This window comes from Dreissena polymorpha, chromosome 3 (genome assembly GCF_020536995.1).
Source record: "Dreissena polymorpha isolate Duluth1 chromosome 3, UMN_Dpol_1.0, whole genome shotgun sequence".
In the NCBI taxonomy this organism is placed as follows: Eukaryota; Metazoa; Mollusca; class Bivalvia; order Myida; family Dreissenidae; genus Dreissena; species Dreissena polymorpha.
Window position 1 is genome coordinate 1354777 of NC_068357.1, and position 24037 is coordinate 1378813.

The 24037-nt window shown below is 36.0% G+C and overlaps 1 protein-coding gene across 4 annotated transcripts in view; it reads left to right on the forward strand.

Moving 5' to 3' along the window:
• Positions 1 to 24037, forward strand: part of LOC127872724 (uncharacterized) — a 224225-nt gene that overhangs the window by 136442 nt on the left and 63746 nt on the right. Inside the window, exons 2-14 of one of the 4 annotated variants that reach the window (XM_052416081.1) lie at positions 9055 to 9190; positions 9835 to 9895; positions 10653 to 10792; positions 11076 to 11174; positions 12569 to 12721; positions 15163 to 15183; positions 15773 to 15799; positions 16562 to 16608; positions 17216 to 17320; positions 18496 to 18551; positions 19880 to 19987; positions 22324 to 22396; positions 23084 to 23219. In XM_052416081.1, the coding sequence (XP_052272041.1) occupies positions 9113 to 9190; positions 9835 to 9895; positions 10653 to 10792; positions 11076 to 11174; positions 12569 to 12721; positions 15163 to 15183; positions 15773 to 15799; positions 16562 to 16608; positions 17216 to 17320; positions 18496 to 18551; positions 19880 to 19987; positions 22324 to 22396; positions 23084 to 23219 (1104 nt within the window). In that variant the 5' untranslated portion in view covers positions 9055 to 9112. Of the gene's footprint in view, positions 1 to 8929; positions 9191 to 9834; positions 9896 to 10652; positions 10793 to 11046; positions 11175 to 12568; positions 12722 to 15162; positions 15184 to 15772; positions 15800 to 16561; positions 16609 to 17215; positions 17321 to 18495; positions 18552 to 19879; positions 19988 to 22323; positions 22397 to 23083; positions 23220 to 24037 lie in introns of those variants that run through there. The other 3 variants (XM_052416082.1, XM_052416083.1, XM_052416084.1) reach the window with 3 other exon arrangements.

Sequence of the window (24037 nt, forward strand, 5' to 3'; positions counted from 1 at the left end):
GTTGGTAAGTGATTGAGAAATTGTAAACGGTGTGACTTACATTACTGGCTATAATGTTATATAGCACTTGATGTTGAATGTATGCACATTAACTCTTTAAAGAAAATATATTAAGTATATTATGTTATGGCATTTATGTGTATAGTCAGCTGAACATAAATTACATTTTTACATGTAACAAATGTACCGTGGTATGTGAAAATGGGGTTTAATGTATGTGCGTTAGTGTTGTCCCAGATTAGCCTGTGCCGTCCGCACAGGCTAATCAGGGACAACATTTTCCTTTTTTATGGTATTTTTCGTTTAAAGAAAGGCTCTTCTTAGCAAAAATCCAGTTTAGGCGGAAAGTGTCGTCCCTGATAAGCAAGTGCGGACTGTGCTGCACTTTATGCACATGCCTTAAACTCCCTTCTCACAGAGCACGGCCTAAATATAAAGTTAAGCTTTGAAACAGCAGGAGAGAACCTTTATTATAGCCCAAGAGGCTTTATTTATGGCAAGTGAAAAAGAGCCAAAAAGACACAATACAAAAGCACTAGACACAACACACAAAATTACAGGCAACAAAAACAGTCATATGCGTGTATTCAAATGATTTTTGCATTGACCGTTCCGAGTCGATGACCCAGTTTTTCATGGTTGTGCGTTTTTATGTACGCGTGTGTCTTATCAAGTGCATTTGTTTTGTATATCACTGTTTGACATTTGGTTTATCGCCATAAATAATGTGCCGCGTTGTGCAGCAGAAGTTTCACTTCGTGTGTAATTGGGAACAAAATCATCATATGAACATTTCTCTAGACGTGATAACATATTAGAAATAAAAACAAAAACATCATATCGCCCCATTTGTGCAAAAAGGTACCATGTAATATTGAAATTAGAAGGTACATGGTACCTTTTTGCACCAATGGGGCGATATTATATACAGGTTAGTCAATTCGTCTAACTTAATTTCAGGTTTGGGAATGTCGCCGCTGCTTATATCGTCCGTTTCGGTAACGGCCAAACATTTTGATGGTCATGGACAATTGCTTGTCATTTTGACAGTTTTATCGACGGGGTCAGCAACGGGATGATCTATCTACCCTTTCATTATTACTTGGTTAGAGTAAGTAGGTATTAAATGTTATAACACAGGTCAAGTAAGTTTACCTAATTTTTTGTTTTTACTAAAACACAATTATATATTTCGCACAATTAAGATTCAAATTGTGTGTGATAACTAATTACCTACATACAAATATGAGATTCACCTGTCAAATTTCAGCGACCTCTATGGATATCCAGGAATTTTCTTGATTTGTGGTGCCGTGTCATTGAATACATTTGCGTTGGTCATACTTTGGGCACCTGTAGAACAACCAAGCGTTAAAACTAAACAAACTGCTACCACCCGTCATCACAAAGAGATCAATCGTATAAACGTCAGTGTTGTTACAGTGCCCGATATCAGGCTCGCTTGCGACAACTCCAAATTCAAAATTGACGACATTGCATCAGATCGAGCAGATAACCAGACACGCACAGAACCAAGTTCAAATGCAGGTGTCACTGGCACTATGCAGACAGTGGACTGCCTCAATAATAATAATCTAAACGGACCCAAATCAACTGACCTAACACTACGTAGCAGTATGCATTGTCTTTTTCGGAACAAAGTGTTTATGGTCTTTGTGGCTGGTTTGGCATTTGCTTTGCCTATCATTAACATTTTCACTGCTTTCATTGTTGATTTATATCAAGACAGAGGTTCCACTAACAAAGAAGCTTCTTTTGGCCTTATCGCACTCAATCTGTGTGGCGGTCTCGGCCGATTGAGTCCCGGCTTCATAATGAAAATACCAGGAATGACTACCATTGGTGTTCCAATCATTGCCTGTGTTCTACTCGGTATAGGTATTGTGTGCGCTGTGTTCGTACCTGGCATAAGTCTGTTGATTTTGTCATCTTGTGTGATAGGTTTTGCAATTGGAATACTGGTCGCATCGATCAATGTGACAACTGCGAGTCTTGTTGGAACAAAACATTTGGGAAACGCCATAGGAATCATTTGTACAATGCACGGGATCGGAACTGCAATATCGGGTCCTGTGGCAGGTAATGATAACACAAATATTTGGGAATATGTGTTTACGGTATGCATGAAAATAAATTGTGCAAGTTGTTGTGAACATAGCTTTAAATTCAGTAACACATATAACTTTATAACTAACTTTCTATATGGAAACATGCATAAATATGCATTTTATTTCTTTAAATAAACATGTTTTTGCAGGTTACGTTCGTGACGTCACCTCCGGTTATAAGTTGCCTCTTCTTGCGGCGTTTGGTACTGCATGTGTTGCACTAGCGTTTATGTAACAAACTGCCGGCGAAGATTTCTCGCGGAGAGACATTATCAGGGGAAACTATAAACGTTCCGGTATAACTTATGTGTTTGTCGATAGATTTTCGCATACATGTGCTATAAATACCAACTTGGGCGGAAAGAGACAAAAACTTGCCATATTGCGCAAGGTAGCATAACAAAGCATTGAAAAAGATAAAAAAGTTTTGAGGTATAAACTGCTCATGTATGTGTTTAATACAACGCTTAACATTTCTCTATTTATTGAATTATCTCTATGTTTCATTTGATTTGTTTTGTTTTAATTTAATTGTTCGTCATCTAATAAAATATTAATGTCTTTTGTTTTGTTCCTGGCTTAAACAATTATATCAGAAATGTAAACATTCGAATTCTGTTATGATCAACAATGATAATAAAATTATGGCTCTAGCACAAAAGCCCCAACAAAGTCAGCGCGCTGGTAACCGATGATTTGTGAGTCCTAGAAGAAGCAACCGCCAACCAACTGTCTTGCCTGACAGCAGCACTACTAAACATCCAATGTGTAAGATCACTGGATTCCAGTTGATACCCTCTGACTATGGAAAACACGGAAATTATGAGGCATACAGAATGGTAAAGCTGGAAGCAAAAGAGGACCAACAGGAGAGCAAAGTCGGTCTAGAAGATATTAACCACAGCATGAAGAGCCTGTTTAGAACTGAACAGTCCAATGACAGTTACCATCGCCTATCCAGAAAATTTGATTATCATCCGACTTCAGCGTTAAGGACACACATAACTAAACTACCACATTTGCCAGAGATTTCACCTCGTGCCGTCTCCAGGTGCCCCTGTGGAGAAGCCTACAAAAACGTCTGAACACATTCTTCAGGAATGCATGAACTACAACACCCCAGATAGAAAATGTATGACAAGAATATTTGAGTATGCAAGAAACGGTGTACGGACAGGTGGAGGCTATTCAGAAGACCAATCGTTTCACCATCGCATCCAGACTCCACTTGTATCGGCAATCGAGAACACAGATATTTGATTTTCATCTTGGAATTGACTCTAAAATCCTTTTCGGTCAGAATTAAGGGCAACAGTGTGATCTGTTGCTCAAATCGTAATGGAATAAAGTATGATGAGCATGTCTCCCATTGATACAATGTCACCCTCGTCTGGAGCTGAAAAGATCAACTGAAAACCAAACTAAATTTGATAATAAACATTACCGTAAGCGTCTGATAATATATATGTCGAATACACTGTGTGTTTTTGTTGCTAAATATACACCAAGGAGATTTGCAATTCCTTTTCCATTATCAAAACCATACGCTTTTGTATCATGCGAACCGTTCGATCCAGAAACACGAATTCGTTTCTGAAATCGCCAAGATTGATAAGAACATACCAATTCATACGTATTTGTTCGTCGAACATGTATCCCATAATCAATATTGTTTTTCAAAAGAATTAGAGATGGCGCTGATAAAAATAATTTCGAAATTGAAAAAAAATCAGTGAAAAAACGAGCCCCAATTACATAACAAATTGACATAACTATGTGACGGTGCACATTCAGTTCAAGCTGAATATCACTGCGTATATTCTTTAGATAAAATATTAAGATAGCTCGATTTTTCTAATCGGCATACCTCGCTGATTATCATTGATAAAGGTAAAGGAAGCTCAGCTATAAATAGGACAGCATATTCTGGGAAAGAAAGATTTAATAATAGTTTAAAAACGTCAATTTTAAATGAGTTATATTCAATCCATTATATGTTTATAGATCAATGAAACAACTATGCATTTTCTGTATTGTATTTGATATTTGTCGTGATTCTGTAAATATATTGCGAATAAAAACGTGTATAATTAACGTTAAACGCGATCATGAGTGTAAAGAAAACGAATTATTTCGAACCTGCCATTTGTAAACGTTATAGCGAGTATGGTAGATAAACGGCTTAATAGCCGTACGACATTTATGAGACTCGCTCTTCTGCGTACTCAATCATTTTGCATATTTAATAAACTTTTCAAACATAAATTACAGAGCCACATCAGTGCACACACTATGTTTGATAATTAATTCGTTTGTTGGACATTGATTGCTGTTTTAAACACATATTAGGTCATATCGCGGAGATTTAGTTTACCTTACCATGGGCGAACTCACGTATTCAAGTCGTATTCGACTATGTGCTCATACCTACTTTCGGGAATCATCATGGAATTAGTGCCGTACTTAACGAACAAACATGCCTATGCTTATTGAATTAGAGATATAGAGGATATTTGATGGATTCGGTGGATTATCGATTTTAATTCACGAGTGATCATAGAAAATAATATTTTCACGAGTGGCGCAGCCACGAGTGAAAATATACATTTTATATGATCACGAGTGAATTAAAATCGATAATCCACCGAACCCAACAAATTTTCTTTTTATTTTATGCTTTATTTCACAGTTTATATACATTTTTAAAGAGTTTAACTAAAGAATTACGTTGGGAAAATGACGTCATTTCGTCCAAAAAATGACGTCATTTAACATAAACAGTGAAAATTATCGATAATTTTCACTGATAATTTTCATTGTTTGAAACAGTGAAATTATCAGTTTTAATTCACTGATATTTCTCTATAAACCACCGGAAAGTATAAAATAAAAAACAATAATCAAAAGAGAAAAATTATATGTTCATGCACATGGGCATGTGAAATCACGTCCGTACACATAACATCATTAACTTAGGAAAGGAAACAACGAAAAATAAAGTTTGGTATGATATAGATAAAGAAATTAAAGAGCATGGTGTAATTAAAGAGCATGTTAAGTTTTGAATATATCTGCTACGTAACGTTTTGCTATAACCCACAAACGTTTTACTGTAACAGAACGTTTTTGTTAAGATAAGTGGTACAGAAAATAGACGTCGAATATCTTGTTAAAGATATTTCTTGTTATATTTGATCGAGAATGTTACCCGCCTCCAAGTTTCGCTGAATGGGTAAAGTTCCCCACGGGTACTACTTCCCCGTACCCCCCCCCCAAAAAAAAAATTCGTACCCAATTATTTTTCGTACCCAAATTTTTTTTGTACCCATATTTTTGTTCGTACCCAATTTTGTTTTCGTTCTCAAAATTTTTTTTCGTAACCAAATTTTTTTTGTACCCAATTTTTTTTGGCATGATTTTTGTACACAAAATGTTCGTACCCAATTTTTTTCGTACCCACATAAACAATTGTGGTGATGTAAATAAACTTAAATTGATGCTTTTATTAACATCCTCTTCAAAAGCTTCGTCACACCAGTACTGTCAGTACTTTGATCTTTTTAGTGAACCAGAAATACAAAATTCGCTGTTGAATACTGTATAAGTAAGGCTTGATTGGTCATTGTCGGTTCGAGAACTACTTAAATGCACCCCGAGTACGGAAAATATTCTTAAACGTATCCGTGGATTCTAACGCTATATTGGTCGTTGTCGGCTTTTTTTCAAATTAATTATGTTCATATTTATGTCAATATTTTGTTAAATGCCCTCTATATTATCGAAACCCATACTCATAAAAGCCAGTTTTGCTCAAAGAGAATTACGTTTTGTCATCCGTAGGGCTTTTTACGACATCGGATTTTCGGCGGGAATAAAACTCGGGTACAGTCTAAATTTGCCGGGTACGTTTTCCGTACCTGGGCTACATTTAAGTATACTTAAAAATACCCGATGTACATTAAAGAAGTACCTAATAATAATAATAATAATAATAATAATAATAATAATAATAATAATAATAATAATAATAATAATAATCGCTTTATTTACAGAAGGTTACACATTAAGACAATGACACATTATACATATTATGCAGATGAATAAATACTTGTTTACAATGTGGCCTTCTTAAAATAACATACACAAATAGGTCTATAACAAGTAAAACATTCAAACAATATTTTCTTACACCTATACACACGCCGGGTATGCGAATACTTCGTTTACGGATGGCACTTCACTAACAGAGAACAACAAACGCCACGCGCTAGAGGTAAGTTCCTCTGTTTTATTTAAAGTTATATCCTAAAGATTAGTTTTTAAGACAAGACACATGGTCGAGTTGATAAATGGTGTATCCTTTTGTATTGGGAATACACAATTTCACGGAAGAATGGAACAGTTTTGCCCAAAAAATAGAAAATTTGATCGGAAAACAGCATAAACTGGATGAACAGTAAACATTTTAACAAAATAAAACTACTTAGAATTATTACAAGAATTTTTTTGCTATTCCAGCATGTAGAGTAATCACTGTGCTTCAAATACTGAAATTTTGATAGCATTCAATGAAATATAAACAAAGATAGTACATTTTGTAATAGGTGGCATACATAAAGTTGCAGCCACTTTGTTTACCGATAAAGGGCACTTCAGATTACGGAGACTTTCAACAAAGCGGGCACTCTAATAACTGAGTTTTATCTTCTACCTCAAATGCATTTATTTATATTATGGCTATTCATACGAAACATTTTTAAAATATATTTTTCAAAAATCACATGACTATTAATTTATACTATGTTTATTATAATTGCAATTTTCAAATAAGATAATATTTATTATTAAATAAATGTGTACGGATAATGCGAATCAACACAATCGTGTTTAATTTTACTTTTAGCAGGGCTCTAGATAACGGTAGTGAAGGGGTCTTTATGACGCAAATACACATTTGTTCTTCATAAAATCCTGTCGGTTGTGCTTATTTGAATCGCATCATCAAGACGATACTTATGCGTAGCAAAAAAATTAAAAAGAGAATGGTAAAACTCCCTGTATTTTTGAGCCCTGCTTATAGGGAGCACTTCCCTTTACGCAACGCTAACGTTTGCTCGAAGTGCGATTCACCTGACCCTAAATCACTGTATTGGTTGAGTTTTAAGAATCACGGTTAAAATTAAATCGTAAAATCAACTGATTCTGGAAAAAAGGAATGCGTACATAAAATGTTTAAATGTCATATTATGGAGTCAGTACTTAGTATACCCACACAAACGAAGTTTAGGGTGCTATATTGGATAGAACTTCATATGCAGCATGTGTTGTGTTTATATTAAAACAAAGACGGATATGCATAATTTTTACACCACTATCGTGTGATTAAATCAACCCCGCCCGTTCTTTTATTGCTATTTTCGTTTATTGGCATTGAGCCAAAAAGTTCCAATAGAATTTCGAACCTGCATCGCTGCTGATATTAATCTCCGAGAGGCAGTTTAAGCAGAGTGATTATTCATGACATGCTATCTAATATAAAAGAAAATAGCCTTAGTACCTTCATTTGGACATAAAGATAAATGCTTTAGATCAACCGCTTAGAACGTAATTTAAAATATATGGTCATATAGATTTTACTCATTAGACATATCCAATTTGTTTAACATTTATCTTTCACATTTATACCAAATCATAATCATATTTCAAAGGGATAAGAACATGCTTCGGTTATTCGTTTTTTATTTGCGTACTAAGTACGTACATTTTTATTTATTGCCTGCTTACTTTAACAGTATTCCACAGCGAATTCTGCATTTTTGATTCAAAAAATACGAGTGTGTTATATCTGGAAAAAAGTGTCTAGATGTCAGGAAACGAAGTGCCATTGTTTTTTAGATGATCGGCAAACGAAGTGCAGATGAAAAATGTGCATGCGACTCTTAAAACATTTGAATTTTCTCAAATACATTAGTAAACTAAAATGTAACATGTTGTAACATTACTGGATATATTGATCTTTTATTTCGAATAGTAAGCACGTTCTTGATTTATTTCCAAGTATGTTTATTTTGTTTAAATATGTACTGATCATTCAATTCATGCTGATTATCGATGAAATTTTATCTTTTTTTTTTTAATAATTCACCGTTTTTCCGCGAATTTCTTTCTTCGCAATACGAAGTGCTATACCATTAATCACCCAAACAATGTTCTGTGTCTAAAAACCAAATAAACAGAACATAAATACAAAAAAGCTAAAGAACTCACCTCTCGCGCGTGGCGTGTGTTGTTCTCTGTAAGTGAAGTGCCATCCGTAAACGAAGTATTCGCATACCCGGCGTGATACATAACACACATTTTGTCTTTTAGACAGACACACATGAAATAACATTGATTAGAAAATAACATGACATATCATTGATTAGAAAATAAATGTGCTTTATATTGCCTTTTAAAAGCAAAGATAGAGCATGCCATTCTTATTCCAATTGGTATACTGTTCCAGATATTCATGCTATGGTATGAAAAAGCTCCTTTCTTATAACCTGTATTTGCTTTGGTATTAACCCAAGCCGACTCTGACCAATCGAGCAATTTAGCGTGAAGTCTCCATGTATTTATTATATATAGATATTGTAGGTAGTCATTAATTGTCAGATGTTTATGTCAGGAATTCATTATTTATATATCATTAGTGAAAAGGCTTCTAAAACGCAGACGACAATAGTGGCAAAGGGTTATGACGTCAGATAACGCTACAATGATTGTGACGTCAATATAAGTACATACTTGACGTCGGTACTAAGACAAAACAACGTCAATCAGTCAGCAGTAAAAGTGGACGTGTTTATTTCTACATTTGGATTTACGACAAAATAACATATTTAATAAGTTCGTAAAGAGACGAATTCGATTTCCCGCGAAGGTCCCGGTACAGTGAATCGAGCACGACCCTTGCGTCGTCTGCTCCGACTTCCTGTAAAATGGACCGCGGCCGCAAACCTCCACAAGTAGCGCCCGTTGGGACGAAGAAAAAAATGCCAGTTGCAACAGCGGCAAAGGTATGACTTTGTTTTTGCACGTTTTATTTCCAGATAAACATTATTTGAAAAGTAATTGTAAAAGACTTCGAGTATATTCAATTTCATTTGAGCCGACTACAAAAGATTGTTTCGACCATATAAAGCTCTCAAACATGTTCGTTATCTGATAGTGAATTTAGGATTTTTTTTCATATTTTCATCATCAAATGAATTAAATAGCTTTTAAGTTAAAGCTTTTGGTAACTACTTTTTCTTATTTATTTTTTCGTGTGTCCGACCTACCTATATTACTTTTGGTATTGTTAGCTTAAGAATGTGTTTCTTATACATATCAATTTAACTTATAGTAGCCAAAACTTAGAAGTGCGAGGCAATCTATAATGAAATTTAATATATATATATATATATATATATATATATATATATATATATATATATATATATATATATATATATATATATATATATATATATATATATATATATATATATATATATATATTGAATTTCATTATAGATTGCCTCGCACTTCTAAGTTTTGGCTACTATAAGTTAAATATATATATATATATTTATTTATATATATATCCCCTTTAGTCCAGACAGAAAACAACCAATATGTTGATTTTATAATTATGCTCCAAAATGTCGTCTCCACGCAGGATCACGAGCTGCCTACGTCGTCTGGACTTTATGGCGAGATGATGGACCCGTCCAAAGACGGTAAGTCTTTGCCATTTTCAACAGAATCGATTCCGCTCTAGGATAACATGGTTTATAAATATGTGTTGAGTATCGTCCCAGATTAGCTTGTGCAGTCTGCACAGGCTTATCAGCTACGACACTTTTCGCCTAAACTTGACTTTCCCTAAGAGTAAATTACACTAAAAGCGGAAAGTGTACTCATTGATTAGCTTGTGCGGACTGCTCTTGCTTATCTTGGACTACATTTAACGCGCGCGCATCAAACACCGTTTTACCACATTTATACACAGTTGTAATCGGTTTTAATGTTGTTATGTGTCCGAAAAGTCTGAGCGTTCACTAAATAGCTCACCACGCTCAGGTATGCGCTGAGCGACGAAAATGTTGTGGATGAATGTGACTGTGTTAAGTACGATTATAGTGATGATGATGATGATGATGATGATGATGCAGGAGAAGAAGAAGGCGACGATGAAGAGGACGAAATTGATGATGATGATGATGATGATGATGATGATGATGATGATGATGATGATGATGATGATGATGATGATGATGATGATGATGATGATGATGATGATGATGATGATGATCATGATGATGATGATGATGATCATGATCATGATGATCATGATGATGATGATGATCATCATCATCATCATCATCATCATCATCATCATCATCATCATTATGATCATGATGATGAAAACAATCACGTAATTTTACGATAACAAGCGTTAAACCTTAACCCTTAACCATGTTCATCGTTTCTCAGGGAATGCCTCAAAGGCGCTCCGTAGCGACGGCTTGACGTTTGACCCCAGTCTGCTTGTCGGCCCCTTGTATGTACCGAAGACATCAACCAACGAAAGAATCAAAGCACAACTAGGAGACATCACTCAGAAACTACACGACGTAAGTTGGGAATCATAAATCATACGAGAATGTCTACAAGGTGGATAATATTTGTTTGTTTAATTGCGTGTTTCTTTTGCTTATATGTGTATATATATTTAGAGGTAACCGGTAATGAGGCATACTGGATTGAGACATTGTTACAACAGTTTCCAATCGGAAAGGCTCCGCATGTTTCAATTATCATATTTCGCAGACGCTGTACACTTCCCTCATATTTTGTAGACGCTGTACACGTTCCTCATATTTCGCAGACGCTGTACACTTTCCTCATATTTCGCAGACGCTGTACACTTTCGAGGAGACCGAGTTGGAAGTTACGGTTGAAGATCCCTTGGTGACCATGATGAAAAAGCAGATGGACTCGATAGCGGACTCGAACGTGAGTCACAGCGACCAGGATTTTTTTGTAATCTTAAATCATATGTAATGATCACAGTTGATCTTTGGTGAAAAGCACAGAAAACCCTGAGTGATCGGGTTCGTTTTTGTATGACTTGTAAGTTTGACTATCATCCTAAATGATACGGGTTCTGGCAAAACAGGGCTTACTGCATTTGCGTAAATTGTCGTCCCAGATTGGCATGTACAATCATGGGACGACACTTTCCGCTTAGACTTGATTTTCGTTATACAACAAATTGTGTCCTTTAATGAATTCAACAATGATTCAAATTCAGATGATTATTTAAGAAGATTCCGTTTTTGAGCCATTTTAAATTATAGAGACCCTTCAGGTTTTGAATAGGCGAATCTTCTGTGATCCTGGGTAAAGAAGCATCATAAAGAGATTATTCTATGGTCCATCAATCAGGATTGTGAAGTAAATTTTATATTAAGTTGTTTCGTTGTTAACAGACAATATATGTTAGCTGATTAACATCTTAACTCTTTACCACCCAGACACGCCCTTTAACGCATTTCAAGTGCTCTGGAAATTTAAATTAAATTTAAGTCCTTGCTTATTATCGTCAAGTTTGAAAGGCTCCATTTCCACCCCTTAGGTACTGATAAGTAGCAAATAACATAATCAAAGCGCTGAAGGCACTGAAGTTGTTCGCTGTTGTCGTCCTCGATCAGCTTGTGCGCATTGCACATGCTAATCATTGTGCACAGGCTAATCTTATTTGACATGCATTAAACCCCGTTTTCCCTGAAAGCAGCCAATACGTACAGAATTCAATGATAAACACTAAACTTGCCAATGTCGTCTTACAAGCTGGTATATACACTCACTGCAGAAGTAGAGCAGAAGCAATTGTCTTCTGCAGTTCAGACAGGCAGCGGTAATGGTTCCTAGCAAAGTGAGTTGCGGTTCTTACCGTAGCTAAGGCTTCTAAGCACATACTGATTTGCAAAAAATGCTCTGTAAATTTCGTCGGCTGCTAACGCGACCAACTAAAAACCTGAACGGACTGCGAGTTACTCGCAGGCTAATCTGGTGTTATGCTGTTTGCACATAGCCATTTTCACTTTGCTTCTGAGTAGGAAAGGGTTGAATAAGGCTGTAGGATTGGAGTTCCATAAAGTATATTCGTTACATTTTTATAAATTTGTTTGCTTGAGCCTCTGCTGATTTCCAAAAAGATTTAACAATGTTTTCGTACTTTCCCAGTACGAAAGCAGTTAAAATTAGGCAACCAATCCATAATGTCTAAGGCTGATGTTTGGTTTGGTTGGTTTGTTTTATGACTGCGTTGCTTTCCGGCAGATTTTATCTAATTGTTTTCGTACTTCCTACGTTTTCGTATTTCGTACTTTTTCGTACTACCCCAGGTACGACATGCACTCGCGACTGTAATGGATCAGTACAATCATATGAGTGAGCAGGTGAACGCAGCGTACAGGGACAGAGACGAGGTAAGCCCAGTATCCGAGTATCATTTACATATATGTGAGCCGCGCCCTCGCAAAACGGGTCTTAAGTATGTGAGTAAAGCGTCGTCCCAAATAAGCCTGTGCAGTCCGCACAGGCCTTTTCGGGTAGACAACGTCCGCTTTTATGGAATGTCCGCATAAGCTATCAGGGACGACACTTTCCGCCTATCATGGATTTTCATATAGAAGGTACCTAATGTAAACGAACAATTTCATGAAAACGGAAAGGGTCGTTTCTGATTAGCCTTCGCGGAGAAAGGACTTCTATACCAAAATCCGTGCATATCTTTTTCGCACATGTATTTCGCTCGTACAATTACATTTCTTACCTGCAACTGTAGTTATGGTGTTAATACGCATTTCGTATTGCGTCCCTATACCCGCAGTTCATAAATATGATCGTACATATACAAATCATATGAAAATTATACCTTCACCCGTATATACACAGTCTTGGTATAGTTTAACAATATTTTATTGTATATGTCGATATTATTTCAAATTAACATATTTTTGAAAACAAAGTTCATTTACACGTACGGATTGGGTCTCGAGTAAACCAAACATCATCAATATGTCAAAGGCAGCTTTTGTATACAAGCAGGATGGTTATAAGTTGGATACTGTTTATTTGATTAAAAAGGGGAAAGAAAGAAAGAACAAGACAAGTACACAAATACAAATAATTGAGTCTCTCTCTCTCTCTCTCTCTCTCTCTCTCTCTCTCTCTCTCTCTCTCTCTCTCTCTCTCTCTCTCTCTCTCTCTCTCTCTCTCTCTCTTTCTCTCTATCTCTCTCTCTCTCTCTCTCTCTCTCTCTCTCTCTCTCTCTCTCTCTCTCTCTCTGTCTCTCTCTCTCTGTGAAAACGGGGCTAAATTCACGTACTTTAAGTATTTGTTTGTATTTTTTGTTTTAAGTAAGTCTCTTCTCACAGAAAGTCCAGTTTACGCGGAAAGTGTCGTGCCTGGTTGAACTGGCTTATCTGGGACGGCAATTTACGAACATTAATTAAGCCCAGTTTTCCCATAGCGCGAGCATTTGTTTCATCATCACCTGACCAACCCGCCCGGACTTAGTTTAATCATCACCTGACCAACCCGCCCGACCGTAGTTTCATCATCACCCGACCAACCCGCCCGACCGTAGTTTCATCATCACCTAACCACCTGCCCGACCGTAGTGTCATCATCACCTGACCAACCCGCCCGACCGTAGTTTCATCATCACCTGACCAACCCGCCCGACCGAAATCGGTTAATCCGACCATAATTTAAGTTTGCAAAATGTATAAAACACAGCAAGGTGTAAAACGCATTACTTAATCGTTTTGTACATTTAACAACTCAAATGTATGTGTCCCAACATATGCATGTTATACACATTCCATCCCTAAACTTTTGTTCAATACATTATGGTATAAAATGACATATCGTGTGAGATCATATCGTGGGTTATACAAATATGTGTGTATCTTCATGTATAGATGTATAGTTGTTTGCTTCACAGGTGGTTAGCGTGTGGCTATGATATTAATTAGTGAAAACATCATTTTGAATGATAAATAATCATATTATAACGAAAAATTAACTTTTCTGAAAAAAAATATTTCACTATCAAATATATATATAACAAGGTATGCAACTCAAAATCAGCCCAAAACGGGGTGCATCGCTTTGAACAGCCATATCTTTATCAATTTTGCAGCGATTTTCACGATTTTGGTCTTATTCAACGCAGAAATGAATTTCCTTTCTGGAAATGTATATGTCTTGCAATATTTTTACAAATGCTGGGTCAACTTTTAAGAAATAACACGATACACAACACGCATGACCCAGTTGACAGTGATCATGCTGTCTTTAAAACTGAAATCTTCACGGAGTAAAGGGCAACTTCCCTATAAAGTTCATGTAGTTCGATACCATAATTCAATAAAACGTATGAAAAAACATTATTACCGTTCTTGTCGTAACATTCTGCATCAAGACTAACTGTCCAGCGCCGTTTGAAACCTTTGTTTACATACATTTCAACTAACTGACATTTTAAACATACGAGTGATTTCATTGGTCCAATGCGGAGGTGTGTCTTTACAACTGGAGATTTCATTCATAAAGAATACATGATCACTGTCAACTGGGTCATGCGTGTTGTGTATCGTGTTATTTCTTAAAAGTTGACCCAGCATTTGTAAAAATATTGCAAGACATATACATTTCCAGAAAGGAAATTCATTTCTGCGTTGAATAAGACCGAGATCGTGAAAATCGCTGAAAAATTGATGAAGATATGGCTGTTCAAAGCGATGCACCCCGTTTTGGGCTGATTTTGAGTTGCATACCTTGTTATATATATATTTGATAGTGAAATTTTTTTTTTCAGAAAAGTTAATTTTTCGTTATAATATGATTATTTATCATTCAAAATGATGTTTTCACTAATTAATAGCATAGCCACACGCTAACCACCTGTGGTTTGCTTGTATCATTTCAGATGCTGTTACAGCTCGCTGATGTATGTAGTGTTTTTTTTCGTTCTATTTTCAGAAAAATTTATTAGCGCTTAAAGAAATTTCTTTCTTATTGACATATGCGACATGTAGTTTCATATATAAACTGACATTTGTTATCGGCATATAAGTACTTAAGAAATATGAAGAGTGCTTATGATGATTTCGATAACGTTATTTTTATTACGGATTTGTCGAAGTGCTTTCAATGTTTTCAATTAATATATACCCTGTTGATTTACAACAAACACACACATAATAGATCTGTCATTTCAAGCGGAATTTTTAAATTATAGCAACAACAAACAATCAAGCAATTTGTCATTTGATGCCATTTTGTTGGGTTTCGTCTTTTGTCGTGGGTAAAAGATACATGTTTATTAGCAGAAAGCATGCAGCCGCCATGACGTCATCTCAATGTACTTTAAAAGAATACCATAATGGGCCATGATTGGTTATAAATAACGACGTTCGGTCGATATACGTAACAATATTGTTTGGCATATTACTTTAAGTAAATACTTTACCAAATTAATCTATCTCTTACAAATCTCTTTAAAAATTACATTGTAAAAAACACGTTTTATTTTGCAGTGGTTTACACTGGACCACTTGGATTTGGTGAGTAAAACAACTTATGCGTTATATTTAATATGTTTACAATTTTTTAATAAGACATTTGTTTAGAAAATGGAATGCTAATTTCTTGAAATGTATTAACATTTCATAATATGATATATTAGTCTCGCTCTGTAAAGATGTGGGTCGTCCCAGATTAGCCTGTGCGTAGTGTCGCCCCAGATTAGCCTGTGTAGTCCGTGCAGGCTAATGTAGGCCGACAATTAACGCACATGAATTAAACCCCCATTTAACAGAGATAGGCTCGAGTGTAGCATTTTCTTATAAATCTTTTTTTCTGAGCATCATGTTCGGATCCTCATTTTTTAGTTCTATCACTGAATTGCTTATGAATGTGAAAATATTTTTTGTATAGGGGAAAAAAAAAATATATCCCCAATCAGATTTATGGTGATGCTAGCGAAATTATTTAAATTAATGTTTCGTGTTGTATTGTTTTGCTGTATTAAAACCACGTTTAACACTGTTCACTCTTTACAGAAAACATCGAAATAGTAAAAGATTAAACATTCACACCAACCTTTGCACATATTTTCACACAAATCTTCAATCACAGCTTAACACAAATTGTCAAAAAGTCTTCCCACCAATCGTCACACCAATCGTCACACCAATCGTCACACCAATCGTCACACCAATCGTCACACCAATCGTCACACCAATCGTAACACGATACTTATCATTAATCTTAACACAAACTTTTAAACGATTCTTCACAAAGTCGTGTGTTTTTTTTTATCCCAGGCGGAGATCAAACTTTCTGTGGACGAGACTGAGGAGGCAAACATCAAGTAAGGAGCGCCCACTTTGTTCACTGTAACCCATTTATGCCTAGTGGACTCTCACATCCTTCTAAATTGGATCAATTTATTTCCAAAATTAGGGATGTCTAGTATACATATTTCTATATTTATAATATTTTTGTACAGAAATTCCTTTAAGCAAACAGCGCAGACCCTGGTGATACGCCGCATCATGCGGCCTCTCATCTCGGTCTACGCTGTTTGCCAAGGCCTTTTCCTAGATTAATAAATGGGTTAATTTCGTATGAAAACTTTTGCACACTTATATGCGTTGACGTACGAACGCGGCGTTGCATCACGCATTACAAGATTTAACATAAACTTGCATGCAAATAATCGTGTCAATAAAAGTATTGACGAAGATAAGTATTATGGCAATGCCAATGTAATTGAATGAAAGACTTTATTTTCTTTCTTTAGACACCTTGTTTAAATTTCTCGACGCAAACAGAGGTCTTTTGACGCTGTTACGTATTCAGAGAAATTAAAGGTGGGATGTTAAATATGTTGAGACAAAATTGAAGGAGTCATTTAATCCAAATTTGCTTCAAAGCAAGTCTTTACTTGATACATGTTTATGATTCAATTTTCCTAGACAAAGCTATTTCGACACGGTGACGAACTTCGAGAAGTTGAAGAATCTTCAGCAGCAGATTAACAAGAACAGCAAGAGCGGCAAACCAACAAAGAAACTTCAGGCGTGAGTACACACCGTATAGTTACTATCAGATACATTTGTGCCGGGCTCTGTGGAAAGATTGTTTACTGCATGTGCGTAAAGTCTCGTCCCAGACTAGCCTGTGCAATTCGCACAGGCAAATCGGGGGCGACACTTTCCGCCTTAACTGGATTTTTGCTAAGAAGAGACTTTCTTTAAACAAAAAAGATCATAAAAGAGGAAAGTGTCGTCCCTGATTAGCCTGCGCGGACTTCACAGGCAAATCTGGGACGACACTTTACGCACATTGCAGATGCAGTAAACCCCCTTTTCACAGAGCATGGCTCATTTATATTTTGCATCCGATTAATAATAATAGCATAATAGTATCGGGCAGTGTTTATGGATCTTTATGAAGCTTTGCAATAAAAGATGCACATTCTGCTTGAAACATGTGAACGCATTTCAACTGTGAACGCATTTCAACTTTACTTTGAAACATGTGAACGCATTTCAACTTTAACTTGAAACATGTAAACGCATTTCAACTTTAACTATTCGCGTGTGTTATAGTTTTCATTGCAAAATTGCCGACATGCATCGATAAAAAAATCATGCAAAATTGTGTTTGTACATCAAAATATGTCGCTTGTTTCATTAAGGGGAGGCAAGTCGGCCAAACTATTTTATCCGTTTACGGTTCATTTTAAATTCCTGTAACTATATTCATACGAGACACGAACATTCACTCTGGTCCTAATAAAAAGACGAATGCTTCAGTTATTGTAGGAAAATATGTTCGTTAAAGCGGCTCGGGGCGCTAATTTGTCTTAGCTGCATTTTATGAAATTCGCATTTAAGGTATGATTTTCTTGCCTATTTTGTGTTATTGTAACATATTTTATCAATATATTACAATTTAATACATTTAAAAAATCGTATAATCTCGCTTTAAGTGCAAACCTCTGATAAATCTCTATTCAACTTTTGTTATTAGATGTGACAGTAACGGTTATTCAGGGAATATGAACAAACTATCAAACAATTATCAAATACTCATTATAGACTAATCAAAACTGTTTAGGGTCGGCATCGAAAAAACAGAATCAGTCGGGTTAGTAGAAACAATTGTTTTCGCCTAATTCTAGTATATAAGAAAAGAGAAAATTAATTACATTTAAGGTCATTTCTCCACTGTGTCGGATTATATATTTCAGGAAAAAGGTGGAAATAGAGAACAGTGTGGTCGACAAGTTTCGGGTGATGAAAGACAGTAAGTTTACTGTACATTGCATGCTGTCATGTGATTTTAGTGTAAAATATTAGTGATTAAAAATTCACCAATCGTTGTTTGAAACGTTGAAATCTAACCGCGATAAATATCGATTATTTTGTATGATTTTGCATCCTTTTGCTTTGTCCCGCTAAACTTATGCCCTGATGGTAAAGGAGTCATGTAAAAATCAAAGTTCAATTCAAACGGATCAAATTATAATGAAGAAAAATATGTATTTGTTTAATTTTTGTTAGGTCTAAAAACGGCTGTGATCCACGGTATATTTGTTGTACTTAACCCATTTATGGCAAGTGGACTTTCCCATCCTTCTAAATGGAATCAATTTATTTCCAAAATTAGGGATGTCAAGTATATTTATTTATATATTTAGAATATTTCTCACAGAAATTCCTTTACGCAAACAGCGTAGACCCTGATGAGACGCCGATCATGCGGCGTCTCATCTGGGTCTACGCTGTTTGCCAAGGCCTTTTTTCTAGACGCAAGGCATAAATGGGTTAATGTGTGTGACAAACTGATTTAATAGATAAAAATGTATTGTTTAATTTTACGTCGAGGTGTAAACAAACAACAATGCTGAGTTAATGCCGATTCCTACACGGCGCGTGTAAATTTTCATACAAACAAAGGAGAACATCGTCTATAGGTTATTCTGCAAGAATTATGGGCGGAGCCTATGCACTGAAAGCACGCGCTGTAACTAAACAAAACATGTCGATACATTTTAATGGGCGGAACTTCACATAAAATAGTACACAAGAAAAAAAGATACATTGCATAAATCTTAAGTAAAAACCGTGTTAGAATCGAAATAATTCGTGAACGTTATAATGTGTTGTCGAATAACCCACGGCCTGAAGTTTAGATGTGTGGTTTCACATCACTCGTGCTTCGCACTCGTGATTTAATCCCTGCGCATCTCAACTACCGGCCGTGGGTTATTTGACAACAAACTATAACGTACACGAATTATTTCTTAAATCTACGATAACTATTATGCAGAATTTAGGCCTCGCTCTGGGACAACGGGGCTTAATGCATGTGCGTAAAGTGTCGTCCCAGATTAGTATATGCAGTCCGCACGGGCTAATCGGAGACGACTCTTTCCTCCTTTACTGGATTTCCTCCCAGAAGAAACTTCCTTTAAACGATAGATACCATATATCGTAGTGTCGTATTAATAAGTGTCATCCCAGATAAGCTCAGTCGGTCTGCACAGGCTAATCTGGGACGACACTCAACGCTTATGCATTACGCCCAGTTTTCTCAGAACGTCGCTGAACAAAATAGAGCAAACATTATAGTGAGCATACAGACGATGAAGCTGAAGGTAGCAGACGACGCCCCATGGAAAGACGCGGCCAAAGAAATCGTCGGCATGTTGAAGAATGTCCGGAGCGAAAGCGCAGACGGTAATATCTGTGTAGCAGACGGTAATATCTGTGTAGCAGACGGTAATATCTGTGTAATCAAATACTAGTATATGTATTGTCAGTATCCAGTATCGTCTTCTCCATTTTTCCTCTGCTCCTTTTTCTTCTTCTTTTTCTTCTTTTTTTTCTTCTTCTTTTTTTTCTTCTTCTTCTTTTTACCTTTAATACTACTACTACTACTACTACTACTACTACTACTACTACTACTACTACTACTACTACTACTACTACTAACTACTACTACTACTACTACGACTACGACTACGACTGCTACTGCTACTGCTACTACTACTTCTACTACTTCTGCTACTACTACTTCTACTACTTCTACCAATAATAATAATAATATTAATAATAATAATACTTTAAATACTACTAATACTACTACTTCTTCTAATACTATTATCACAACAACATCAACTACTACTACCACTACTACCACTACTACTACTACTACTACTACTACTACTACTACTACTACTACTACTACTACTACTACTACTCCTACTATTTCTAATAATAATAATAATAATAATAATAATGATAATAATTATAATTATAATAACAGCAGAAAATTGTCAATCCTGGGGACTTATATCATTTGTGAATAACTACACATGCTTACAATGCTAACATACTCGGTGGTGAATAACAACACACAGTTACATAAAAATAATTATTCGATGGTGAATAACACCACATAGCCACATACTCGGTGGTGAATAACAACACATAGTTACATATTCGGTGGTGAATAACAACACATAGTTACATATTCGGTGGTGAATAAAAACACATAGTTACATACTCGGTGGTGAACAACAACACATAGTTACATACTCGGAGTTGAATAACAACACAAAGTTACATAATCAGTGGTGAATAAAAACACGTGGTAACATACTCGGTGGTGAATAACTACACATGGTTACATAGTGGAAGGTGAATAACAACATATAGTTACATAATCAGTGGTGAAAAACAACATATAGTTACATACTCTGTGATGAATAGCAACACATGGTACATACTCGGTTATGAATAACAACACATGCTTACATACTCGGTGGTGAATAACAACACATAGCTACATACTCGGTGGTGAATAACAACACATGATTACATACTCGGTGGTGAATAACAACACATGGTTACATACTCGGTGGTGAACAACATCATATGTTTACATACTTGGTGGTGAACAACAATATATGGTTACATACTCGGTGGTGGACAACAACACATGGTTACATACTCGGTGGTGAATAACAACATATGGTTACATACACGGTGATGGACAACAACGTATGGTTACATACTCGGTGGTGAATAACAACATATGGTTACATACTCGGTGGTGAATAACAACACATGGCTACATACTCGGTGTTGGACAACAACACATGGCTACATACTCGGTGGTGGACAACAACATATGGTTACATACTCGGTGGTGGACAACAACAAATGGTTACATACTCGGTGGTGAATAACAACATATGGTTACATACTAGGTGGTGAACAACAATATACTTTTACATACAGGTTGGTAAATGCTAATACAGTGCTACGTATTCATTGATGAATGATAACATGTGATTTAAAACTCAGGGTTGAATAATAACACAAAGTTAAAAACACGTTTTTACATCGTAGGTGGTATATCATAAAACATGATTAGATTCTCAAAGTTGAATTATAACACATGGTTGAATATTCATCGGTAAATAATTACACACGTTAGCTTTTGTTGAATACTTGAAATGATTCACCTCAAATCCTTGGATACTTGTTTACTTATTTATTGTGTCTTTTGTTTGTTTGTTTGTTTAGTTGTTGTATGTCTGTTTGTTTATTTAGCCGATTATTAAAGTATTTGATTCATATTACGACAGTCAGTGAACTAAATCTACTGGCTCTACCTGCTATCTACAACTTAGTTCACATACTTTGCTAGTTACTGCTGGCAAAACTGACCCACATGAATTAGAAGTATGTCGAGAATAGCCGTTGAAATGAGCCGCGTTCTGAGAAAACTGGGCTTAATGCATGTGCGTAAAGTGTCATCCCAGATAAGCCTGTGCAGTCCGCACAGGCTTATCATGGATGACACTTTTTGCCTTAACTTAATTAACGGTAAGGAGTGACTTCATTTAAACTAAAAATACCATAAAAGCGGAAAGTGTCGTTTTTGATTAGCCTGTGCGGGTTGTACAGGCTCATCTGGGACGACACATTACGCACATGCATTATGCCCAGTTTTCTCAGAACACGACTCATTGTATGATTACGTCATCTGATACCGCATGTTCTAGAGATGCTGGCGATCTCGAAGAAGATGCAAAATTTGTTTGATCAGCTGGACAAGCAGGCTTTCACGATCCGCAGGTAATCACTATACTTGCGTTATCACGATCCGCAGGTTATTACTATACTCACGTTATCAGGATCCGCAGGTTATCACTATACTCACATTATCACTATCCGCAGGTTATTACTATTCTCACGTTATCACGATCCGCAGGTTTTCACTATACTCACGTTATCACTATCTACAGGTTATCACTATACTCATGTTATCACTATCTACAGTTAATTACTATACTCACGTTATCAAGATACGCAGGTTATCACTATACTTGCGTTATCACTATCCGCAGGTTATCACTATACTTACGTTGTCACTATCTACAGGTTATCACTATCTACAGGTTATCACTATCTACAGGTTATCACTATTCGCAAGTAATCACTATCGACGGGCAACCAATACCCTGTGTGCAAAGGACAAACACGATTTAACCTAATATATAGGAGGTATAGCTAATGTTTGGCTTTATTTAATTTAGGCTAATCCCTTTAGTCAATTTTAGTGGATTTTGACTAGTTAAAATTTTAACTAATTTCCATTTTTTCTCTCTCCATTTTTTCCATTACATTTTTTTGCATCCGGTTTATCCACTTTTTTGCATTCAGGCGCCTGATAATGTCCAGCCTTGCTTTCCCCTTTTGTAATGCTCAAACTATGATGCCACTTAAGTACGTTTCAGCCATCAATCTCACTTTACCTTTCAGTTTAAGTGCAGAATTGAGAGAGAAGAAAGAAATCGCACAGAAGCTGACTGCAGAAAACAACGACATGGCCCAAGATCTCGCTGCTCTCCGTTATCGTCAAAGCAAATATGAGAACGACCTTAGCAATGCCCAGCAGGTGTGTTCAGAGTTCAGTTGTTTGTTCTAATATTCTGTAAGGGGCCTTTTCACAGATTTTTGCATGTTTTGAAGTTTGTCATTAAAATGCTTTATATTGTAAAGATTTGATCTTAAAAGCTCCAGTAAAAAATCAAGAACAAAATTTAAAAAAAAGATAACTCTCAGCAGGGCTCGAACCACTGACCCATGGAGTTCTGGTAAAAAGTCTACCACTTTGACCACTCGGTCATCCTTCCTGATAGAATATCAGACGTATTTTATACTTTAAATAAGCAATCCTCGTTCCGAGTATTTAGAAAAACAAGTCCAAATACTATTTCACCAAACAACACCCAATCATCGAAAATACTGTGTTTTTTTCGAGTTCTAGTAATTGCTAGACAAAGACCTATAAGCTTATTTATAGATCTTTCATTTAAGTTAAATGCTTACATTAAATATTGTGAGTATATGTTAAATACATTTGACTTGACACCATACTTCCCTGTCTTTTAAGCCTTGAGAATTCGCGTTTCATGAGTCAAACAATTGGTTTAAAAGTTGGAATCTCGATCAAATCTAAGAATAAAGTTCTGGATTAACAGCAAGGTCGTCGAGTAGCACCTTCATATAAAAATCTGAAAACTTGTATTAACTACAAACATACAGACACATATAATTAATGCACTGAACGAACGAACACGTGTTAAGCGCAAGTGTAGAATCATGGAGGCAGACGATTCCCATCATAAATATGGTTTGACATATGTTATATCGCTCCATTGGCGCAAATAAGTACCATATGATATTGAAATTAAATGTCATATGGTATCTTTT